The sequence below is a fragment of the Xyrauchen texanus genome, chromosome 10, assembly GCF_025860055.1.
Source record: "Xyrauchen texanus isolate HMW12.3.18 chromosome 10, RBS_HiC_50CHRs, whole genome shotgun sequence".
Lineage (NCBI taxonomy): Eukaryota > Metazoa > Chordata > Actinopteri > Cypriniformes > Catostomidae > Xyrauchen > Xyrauchen texanus.
This window is the reverse complement of record NC_068285.1, coordinates 9,554,659-9,566,020: the sequence shown is the minus strand read 5'-3', so window position 1 is coordinate 9,566,020 and position 11,362 is coordinate 9,554,659. Positions and strand designations below refer to the sequence as shown.

Genomic DNA, 11,362 nt, shown 5'->3' with positions numbered 1-11,362 from the left:
TGGGAATTTGGCCAGGACACCAGGGTTACACCCATACTCTTAACAAGTAGTGTCCTTATGGCCCATATTTACCCATGAGTGTCTCTGGAGACCAGGATGTGAAGTGGGAATATGTTTTCCTGATCATATTGTTTCCCGGACATTTTGTTTAAGTGTTGTTAACCAAAGAAAGCATTTGGTTTTATTCACTAATGAAACTACACTGTAGACGATTACTGAATGCCAGCAAGTGGAGCAACATCAAAGATGAGAGTTTTTGTACACTGATTTTTTTATTTTTTCATTTGTTATTTACAGTATGTATTTATTTATGCAAATATTCCCCAGATTAGTCAAAATGGTAAGTGCCTTTATTTTGTTTTTCTTCCAGTGTGCTGGAATGACTAACATGCACTAGTGATGAACAAAATTATGTAGGTCTACAGCCACATGTCTTCCTCTTGAGTGTTCACTCAGACATACAGCATGCGAGAGCAAATCCATGTTTATTGATTAAAAGTGCATTTGACCTAAAGATAGGGCGTCCTCTTTCCTGTTCTGCTTGTGTCTGATGAAAATAATGTCCTACACATATCTGACCTAACATTAGTTTCTGTCACGTATCTTTCACATACATTCACAGGTCTCTACCATAGACTGTAAAAAAAGATGGACGACGCCCTTTCGCTCTTTTCCATTGGTGAGAACTGAAGCCGCCAGTGTCCCGATATGGCGCTGACATCTTGGGACTTGAGTCTGCGCAGTTGCGATTTCGAGACCAGACCTGCGCAGTAGTGAGCAGGAAGTAAAGCCGTGAAATCAAGGCCCCGCCCTGACTCTCGCTGAATCAATCGCAAAAAATAATTGTAATAATTAATTATAGAAATTTAGATATTAAATTTAAAGCTCCAATCTCCTCAGTCCTCCGAAGATCCCGAAAAAAAAGTCAGTTGGTGCATCAGTGACTACTTCGCTCAGAGAACCTGTCAATCACAGCTGTCAATCATGATGTCACAGCACCGTTTTTATAGCATCAAATAACTAAAAACAAAGATAGCTGATCGGACAATGGGTGGTTTTGACTTGGTGGACTTTTCCACTCTTAATAACTCTTTCAAGATTAAGTGGATAAAATCTTTTTTGAACAATCCTACATCTTTTTGGAATGTTATCCCAAATCATATTTTCAATTCAGTTGGTGGTTTGCATTTTTTATTGCGCTGCAACTATAGCATTTCTAAATTACCTTTAACTCTTTCTGGTTTTCATAAACAGGCTCTAATTTGCTGGTCCTTAATATATAATTATAATTTTTCCACATAGATTTTTTATCTGGAACAACCAAAATATTAAATATAAAAATAAATCTCTTTTTTTTTTTAATTGGTTTGATAAAAATATACTGTTAGTAAGTCAACTTTTAGATGAAAGGGGTGTCTTGCTCTCTTATGAACACTTTATGCAAGAATTCTCTTTTCCAGTCCCCCCAAGAGAGTATGCCATTGTTTTTGGTGCAATTCCTGATTGTGTGAAATCTTTAGTCAGACCTGGCCCTAAAGGTCCTTTATGCTCTCCACCTGTATTTGACAGCTCTAATTTATTTGTTGATCAATGTCCTCTCAACAGCTTGTCAAATAAGAAAATTCGCTCAGTTCTTAGCAGAGATCAGATTTCTTTGCCTGCTTGTGTAAGCTTTTGGAATAACAAATTTAATGATATAGTATGGGAAGATTTTTGGTTTCTTCAGCGGAAATTCTTTTTAACTAATAAAGTGGTTGAAGTCTCTGTTAAAATTGTTCACAATTGCTACCCAGTTAATTATACATTTGCTAAATTTAATAACAGTATTTCTCCTTTGTGCTCATTCTGTCATCAATTTGATGAGACAATTATTCACTTATTTTGGGAATGTGTGTACTGTAAAATTTTTTGGATTGACTTTTCAAACTTTGTTAAAAGGTATCTATCTTTGAACTTCTATTTAAGCCAAAGAATTGTGTTTTTTGGTGACTCTTTGAAATTAGACCCTTATCATTTTAAATTTGTTCTTAATTTGCTACTTTTTCTTGCCAAATTTTATATTCACAAGTGTAAATTTTCAAAGAAAACTCCTTCCTTTTTTATTTTTAAGAAAGATCTTGATTTATATCTAAATTCGTTGAAGAGCTCTAAAAACTCTACTGCATGTAAGACTCTGCAATGGTGTCAATCATTTAAGCTAGCTTGATATTCTTTGTTGTTTTTTGTAATGTAACCCTCTGTACTGTACTCTTTAGTATTGTGTATTATTGTATTGGTTTTTGTATTTGTTATTGTTGCAAAAAAAAAAATAACTAAAAACAAACTTATTTTGAAAACAAACACTTGAAATTACATCAACGTAATAGAAACGACAGTAAATGACAGAAACTATCTTTGGAAAAAAGATATGTGAAGTGTAATTTAATTGTTTATTTGGTCTCACGTCCCGTTGAATAACATGGGGAGGCGGGGCTTATGACCTATACTAGGACCAGTCACCGGCATACTTGGTCTCTACACAATCGAATGTTCAGAATTATATTAAAGAACACATTTATAACATTATTCCTTATCAATATGGAACTCATTTTGTCTGATCAGAACTAGGCTCTTTCATATGCAAACTGTGTGTGAAACTGACGTCAGTGGGATTTTCCACTTCAAACGGGTCTGACAACATCTGCGAAAACAAAAGTAAGTTAGAAATTCGCCATTTTACACTATAATAATACTGAGTTTGTAAATGTGCAGCGATTAGTAGCTAATGGTAACTAATTGGTTAACTAATGATACATTTTATAGTCACTTATGCAGGAATTTACGTATTTGTTTGAAAACTTAGGTGAACTTGGAAACCTGTGTCCAGTGACGTTCAGATCAAAGTGCGTGCGCAGTGCACGAGACGCTTCAGTGACTTCCTCACTACCTTGAAAGTAAACATCCTTTAACATTAGGATGTAAGTTGTATTTGATACACGTGTAAATGAGTAATATTATGTCTTGGAACTTATACAGTGTTGGGGAACGATACTGAAAGTAAAGGCATATTACACGGTTAATGATGAGGTGGCAAGCTTTTGTTGCGCAAGCGCGTCTCGTGAGATTAGATCATTAGATCAAAAAATAGATTTGGAAAGATGAACACTTTATTTCTGAATGCCCGAAGTATAATTATGGTGTTGGTTTATTTTTCTTCTGTTAGCCCACATTAAGCCACGCCCTTCATCATCAGTGAAAGTGTGCTTTCTTAATTTGAGCTTGAATGAAAGATGAAAGCACTTTTTTGTTTTCTCAACTTCGTGTAAATGCACTTGGGGTTAAAAGTATGTATATTTGTATACTGTGTGTGTGTGTGTGTGTGCGCGCACACACACTGTGGGCCAAAAGTTTGGAATAATGTACAGATTTCTCTCTTATGAAAATAAATTGGTACTTTTCTTCACCAAAGTGGCATTCAACTGATCATAATATATAGTCAGGACATTAATAACATGAAAAATTAGAGTTCTCATTAAAAAAAATCCTTTGCAGATTCTTGTTATTCCAGCTGTCAGTTTGTCCAGATACTCAGGTGACCTTTCACCCCACACTTCCTGTAGCACTTGACCTTTCACCCCACACTTCCTGTAGCACTTGACCTTTCACCCCTCACTTCCTGTAGCACTTGTCATAGATGTGACTGTCTTGTCGGGCACTTCTCACGCACCTTACAGTCTAGCTGATCCCACAAAAGCTCAATGGGGTTCAGATCCATCACACTTTTTTCCAATGATCTGTTGTCCAATGTCTGTGTTTCTTTGCCCACTCGAACCTTTTCTTTTTGTTTTTCTGTTTCAAAAGTGTTTTTTTCTTTGCAATTCTTCCCATAAGTCCTCCTGAGTCTTCTCTTTACTGTTGTACATGAAACTGGTGTTGAGCGGGTAGAATTCAATGAAGCTGTCAGCGGAGGACATGTGAGGCGTCTATTTCTCAAACTAGAGACTCTGATGTACTGATCCTCTTGTTCAGTTGCACATCTGGTCTTCCACATCTCTTTCTGTCCTTATTAGAGCCAGTTGTGCTTTGTCTTTGAAGACTGTAGTTACACCTTTGGATGAAATCTACAGTTTTTTTTTCAAGCATTGTATCGCCTCCATTCCTCAAAACAATGATTGACTGATGAGTTTCTAGAGAAAGCGGTTTCTTTTTTGCCATTATATTGATTATTAGCAATTTATCATGATTACTCAAGGATAAGGTGTTTGAGTGATGCTGCTGTCTAGATTTGATCAAAAACAACTTTTTTCAAATAGTGATGGTGCTGTTTTACATCAGTAATGTCCTGACTATACTTTAATTCACCAAAGTTGCATTCAACTGATCATAAAGTACAAATTTCCTTCCAAAACTGCTAAATCTGTCCATTATTCCAAACCTTTGGCCGCCATGTAAATGGTTTGGCAGAAACTCTGAAGCAATCCAGGCCTCAGACTACATGACACTGAATTGAACATCTGCTGTATATAGATGATCTTCTGCTGCTTTCACCTACAGGGGGTGGGTGGATGACACTCTGGAAGCTTTGAATCTTTTCCTGGAACTATCAGGGAAACAATTTATGAGGCTTAATTTCCCCATCTCTAGTCTGCTGTCCTAAACTTAACATGTTCAGTGAAAATTTCCACATCATTTATTATACTTGTGAACACTAAATGAGATGTTAGGCCTCAGTCACTGAATCTTTTTCCCCATTAATGAAAGTGAATGTTGAATAAGATCATTTGTGTTCCACTGAAGAAAGTCATATGGGTTTTTAGAACCACATGAGGGTGAGAAAATTAAGACAGATTAAAAAAAACAAATGTTTTGGCTCAACTATCCCTTTAAGAGCATGAAACAACTGCTGCACCTTTAAATGTTGTTTGTCTCTTTCAGACTCCTCCTCCTCAGGTGAAAGATAAACTATTAAAACAGGATCTATTTAGTGACGAGTAGAAAATTACACGACGAGAGAAACAGAGAATGTTTGACAGTTTTTGTTCCACTGAATCGTCTGAAACAATCAATAAATTCATTGTGAAGTATTTTGTAGGTGATATTCTAGTCAGTAAAGAGGAACATCAACAGTTCTTGACAGGTGAGTACTGAACTGCTGCTAAACAAACCAAAACGCACAAGACAACAATAATAAACCTTTCAAACTATCAGCTACAGTAAGACATCTAACAGATATCTAAGTATTAATCACAGCAGAACAAACAGATACTGAGACTTTTGCTCTTTTATCTGAATTGTCAGTATGTGTTCAGTTTCTTTGGCACTGAAATGTTATTTCTTCTATTGACTTGAAACGTTGCTTTGTTTTCTTCTGTTGAGTCTTCTGATGTTTTCTCTTTATGCTGGTGTTTAACATGTCATAAAAGCTGACAGTCTGCAATTGAACCTCATTGATTCATTTCTAATGGAATATTCTAGAGGACAAATAAAAACAAATATGTGTCAGTATTGAACAAATAAACACGTCACAAATATAGATGATGTCCCGTTTGTTGACAGGTGTTCAGTGGACTGTTCAGATGATGTCATGGACTCCACAAAGGATCTCAGTGGACAGACAGACACAGGGAAGGTCAAGAGGTCAGAGGATTTCAATGCTTTAATAAAATACACTGATAGATATTTCTGATATGCTGCACAACACTACAGCCGTGGCCAAAAGTATTGGCAGTGAAATAAATGTTATGTTTGTTTGCTGCTTCAGTATTTGTAGATTCTTTTTTCACATGTTTCTATGGTATACTGGAAAACAATGATAAGCATTTCATACGTTTTAAAGGCTTTTATTGGCAAAAACATTCAATATATGCAAAGAGTCATATATTATGACTTATTAGTGCTCAGAGTTGATCACAATTTGTGGGATTCTGCTTGTCCACTTGCCTTTTGAGGATTGACCACAGCATTTAATTCTTGTGAAAACGGTTTTTCAGAAAGCAGCACATTGCATTATATAGTGTACATCAATTCTGTGCATTTATTGGCATATAAATTTGAAACTCTTCAGTCGTAGCTGAAACTCTTTCCTTCTTTAGTGACATTCAGATCAGATCTGCTGTGTAAATGTCATGTGCTCAAATATATCTTCATCAAATAAGCAGAAGTGAAATTACTGAATGTTGAACTAGGACTGTGCATTAAACATGACCAAACAGTTCCTGTGTGTAACATAACAACAACATGACATCTTCCATTAAACACACAAGGTGTGAGAATCAGCAATGTTCAGCTGGTTAGCATGTATTTCAGAAGTCTCATGTTCGAACTGTTTGCACACAACTTTACAGAGAAACTTCAAGAAAACTACAATCTCCAGTGTGCTGCTTTTCACTGTCCTGAACCAAAAATATTCTCAAGATGGAAAGAATTCAATGTAAAATGAGATGTAGTCATTTTCTCTAAGTGACCACTGCTACTAAAAATAATAAATATTGATTTCAATGATAAAATGACACTGAAAACACTGGAAAAGAACATGTTACCCCCCTTGAAGAAGAGAGAAATATTGGGAAGAGTAAAACTGAGAAACTGATGAGAGGAAAAGAGTGTTTGTGAGAGTTTGTAGTTTTTAAAACAGTGTTTAATTGCTGTTGTGTTTTAGTGTCATTCATGGAGAATCTCCTGAATCCAGCTGTGTGTCCATGAAGAGTGACCGGTCAATGGGTCATCCAATTAATTTCAGTTCAGGAGCCCCTTGTGCTGATGTGAGGTGAGGACTCTCTGAGGGACGATTAGAAAGAAACTAGTGTAGAAAATAACATAACAGTTAAAACAAATGTTATCAATTGGTACAATACTGATTATATGCCACTATCATGCATATATACCAAAAAATTATATTTGCTCATTATTTACTCACCTTCATGATATTCCAGGTGTGAATGACTTTCTTTCTTCATCAGAACACATTTGAAGAAAAATGGAAAAATATCTCAGCAGGTCCTTAATATGCGAGTGAATGTTCATTTCTCTTTTGAAGCTCCAAAAATCACAGACAGTCAGCATAAATGTCATCCATACGACTCCAGCGGTACATTAAATTCTTCTAAAATGACATGATCGCTTTTGTTGCGAAAAGATAAATATTTAAGTACTGTTTTTACTTAAATGCATGTGTGACATTGACATATGAACACATAAGAACTGAGGCAAGTGCGTGACAGCCTGAAGAGCTGCTCTGTTTACTAGTGAGAAGGAGGAACTCTGTACAGTAACTTCATTGGTTTTGGTTTAGATCTGTATTTATCCGTTTCTTTACTCACAATGGTGTGTTTGTGTGCTTATCCTGGATGTCTCAATAAAGACGAGAATGTGAGATTACATCCATGACATGCCAAAGCAAATACGTCACACTTGAAACGGTGTGATTTCCATCCTCTCCTGAAGCTTACCAGAAGTTATAATTCAGAGTTAAAGAGAGTTAAATACTAATATTGATCTTTTTCACACCAACAGCGATCGTATCGCTTTAGAAGACGTTAATTTAACTGCTGGAGTCATATGGATGATGTTTATGCTGACTGTCTGTGATTTTTGGAGCTTCAAAAGAGAAATGAACATTCACTTGCATTTTAAGGACCTACTGAGCTGAGATATTTTATAAATTTTTTTCAAATGTGTTCTAGTGAAGAAAGTCACACATCTGGGATATAATAAGGGTGAATAAATAATGAGAGAATTTTAAATTTTTGGGTGAACTATCCCTTTAAAATTTGGTGCCACAGAATTTTTGGATAAACCTTGATTTAATCTAAATTTAAGATGAATCTCTCTAGGTGCAATGCACCCTAACACTACCAAGACTATGAGTCATATCACTAGAGAGGGGAGCAGCACATTCCCTGGTGGGATGAAGTTCATCTCTTTTTAGCAGGTCAGGTCTATGCAAATAAACTGCCCAACTGTCTATAAATCTGTTGATATTCTTCAAACACCACTCAGACATCCAGCTTTGTCACATGCACAGCTGTTGGTAGAAGAAAATTTTGAATTGTCTGCATGAGGTTTAAATGAACTAATATCAACTCTTGTCTTTATTCTGTTAAAGTCGACTCCATATGAAGAGATCAGACTCACCGGAGCCCAGCTGTGTGTCCATGAAGAGTGACTGGTCTATGGAAGTGCCATTACAATTTAAGGGTGAACACACATCAACTAGTCTGAGGTACAACAGTTTTGTCAAAATAGGTCAATTAGAATTATGATATATTTACATTATAATGCACACTCAAAAATATTTTGCTGAACTTGATTCAGTTGTGGACTGTGATTCCACACGTTTTAATGTGTTTAAATGTGTAATTTCAACTCAAATACTTTCGGTGAGGGAACCTAATTGAATTGAATAATCCAACAAAACTGGATATGTCAAAGTAACCCCAATTAATCCCCATTTTTAAAGCATTTATATCTCTTTAGAGCCCAATGGTCTTCATATACGATTCCCTACTATACAATGAGTGTGAAGCTCCACTTTTCACCAAAATGGTAACCCCCAAAACCTCAACATAATAGTAACTCTTCTGAATCTCAACATAACAAAACATTAAATACTAGCAAATATCCTTCTTTATATTCATCTTGCACAAAAACACATAAAATACCTAGAGCTGTCAATCGATTAAACATTTTAATTGAATTAATTACATGGTGTCCCGATTAATTAATCGCATATACAAATATTTGCTGAGAAAGCCCCTCATATAACAATAATTCAATATATGTAATGATTAAATAATTATATATATATATATATATATATATATATATATATATAAAATAAAAAATATTCAGATAATTAAAATGCATGACATTCTTGTGGCAGAAGAGTTCATCATTGATAAGACAATATAAAAAGCGGCTTTAGATACAATGTATAGTTTACTACCATATTATTGATCATAAGTCAATCATTGACACACAGTTCACAGCAATCCATTACACAAGTGAATTTGTCAATCAGTTGGAGATTTATTATGAGGGCTTGTTTAAGGTCCCACCAATCTACACCAGCGTCAGACATGCTTGTGTCGCGTCTCGGATGTGTTGCATCATAAACATAAAATGTTTAGGTCACTGTGTGAAGTTAAATATAGTTTAATACTCAATCTTTAAATGCATCTTGAGATCACATTTGCGCTCCATCAAGTGTTTTGAACAAGAACGCAACGCATGTTTGTGTTGTTCTGTCTACTGAAGTGTTTTCTTCACTGTATAAACTGTGCATTGCTCATACAGCTGAAATTTCACTTACTGCCCTCTGGAGTAAACCGGTGGTACTACAAGCTTGAATTTCTCAGTAATCTTCCTTATTATGATCCGGGGGCATTGCGATATTTTTTTAATGCAGAATTTTTAATAAAATTAATTGCACCGAATTAACGTGTTAAATCGACAGCACTAAAAATAACACTTACTTTTAACAATTGCTCTTCCTATTGTGTCCATAGCAAAGCATGCTGGGAACTAGAAATCCCCTGCCACAGTTTCCTTAAACCAAACATTTTAAATAAATACATTTGTCCCAACACAAGTTTGCCTCAAGTAAACTTCTTTTTTTTTTTTATTGAAATAACTCAATACATGCAGCTATTTTCTGTGTAAACAAGCAGCTTAAAAGTGCAGTTCCTATTTACTTGAATGGGAAAAGACAGAAATCTCTTAAACTGTTGGTCAAGATTACACTAAAAGAACATATTTCAAACCTGCAGTAAACTCTGACAACACAGGTATTATAATTTGTGCTTCTTTAACTCTTCATGCTAAATAAACACAATTTTACCAGCTTGTTTAGATGATGTGCATGCTCAATCTCAAGTTGATTGACAGACGATGTCTGTATCTAAAAGCTGATTGGCTCTTTTACCTGTAAGGCAGGATCTCCTTTCTACATCCATGGCCGTTGGGCGTTCCAATTTTTCCCATTCGTTAGTAGTGGTGATTTTGATTCATTTCAGTGATTCGACTATTTTGATTCTTTTCACCAAAAAGATTTGTTCACTGATTCGTTCATTGATTTGTTCACTGACTATATCTTCAGATTACCTATTTGTACATGCAGATGCTGCAAAATTACCATCTTTTGAGTAAATAAATTGAACCGAAAGCAGTCATTCTCAAACAGAGCAAGTTTAATTATCTTTCATTATAATTCTACTAAGAGACTTCAGCACTGCAGTGTTAAAGCATCAAAAGCCTTTCCCCACAAATGATAACAAAGCATATCTATCATACTTTGAACTGCTAAATAAAACTTTTTTATCGAGCTATACAAAGAAAGGATAACAATACTAGCCTAAAAATAATTATGTCCGTTCAATAATATCCGTATGTCATTGTAATGTGTGGTCATCACTCACTTTTAATCATAATTCATCCAGCTCCTTTTCTTGTTGAACGAGATTCACAATATGATACAACAACATGCAGCTCCTCTTATTCAGCTGATCATCGTTCATGATGACTGATTCATTCATGTTGGTTGCAGCTCTTGAACAAGTTGACCAGTTCTGTACGTTTAAGTTTGTTCACGACACAAACTAAATGACTGACTTGTTGAGTTGAAGGAGTATATTCACTCAATGGGTCCAACCATGATGCTATTGACTCACGCTAAAGTCAGTCTTAAAAGCAAACACGAAGCAAGACAAATGGAATTTGCACGTCTACAAAAGTATGAAGACATTTAAAAATGTTAAACACCATAACAGTCTTGACACAATTTTCACGTCAAGAGCGTGTGTGAGAAGGTCAGGAGATACCTGTATTTGTATAACTGTCTGAAGGAGTATAAAGACATATTTATGTGTCTAAATTCCTGAAGAGAAATAGTCCTGTGTCTTATAACAGTCGTAGCGCATCCGCCAAATGCCTAAATTAGCAGATTTTATAAGATGCCATCTTTTTAATTTCACTTTCACATCTGAAAATGAAAGTGGTGATTTAGAATAAAAAGGATTTAAGTTTTGATCTGTTTCTCACCCACACATATTGTATTGCTCTTGAAGATATGGATTTAACCACTGAAATCATATGATTTTGATGTTTTTCATGAGTTTTGGGGCTACAAAGGTCTGATCACTTTTCACTTGCATTGTATGAACCTACAGCGCTGAAATATTTTTCTATAATTCTTCATTTGTGTTCTGTAGAAGAAAGAATCTGGGATGGCATGATGATGAGCAAATGATGAGAGAATTAAAATTTTGGGGTGAACTACCCCTTTAATTAACTGTAGATCATCTCTATTTGTTGACATTTGTGTTGTTTTTTATAAGACCAGCAAGATCACATATCACCCAGTTCAATAGCTAATATTAATTTCAGT

The 11,362-nt window shown here is 35.3% G+C and overlaps 1 protein-coding gene across 1 annotated transcript in view; it reads left to right on the top strand.

The window, feature by feature from the left end:
* The first annotated feature begins 2,500 nt into the window (after nt 1–2,500).
* LOC127650383 (NACHT, LRR and PYD domains-containing protein 12-like) overlaps nt 2,501–11,362 on the top strand; it is a 294,503-nt gene continuing 285,641 nt past the window's right edge. Inside the window, exons 1-3 of the mRNA XM_052135780.1 lie at nt 2,501–2,694; nt 2,843–2,957; nt 5,536–5,616. Of these exons, the coding sequence (XP_051991740.1) occupies nt 2,956–2,957; nt 5,536–5,616 (83 nt within the window). The 5' untranslated portion in view covers nt 2,501–2,694; nt 2,843–2,955. The remainder of the gene's footprint in view (nt 2,695–2,842; nt 2,958–5,535; nt 5,617–11,362) is intronic.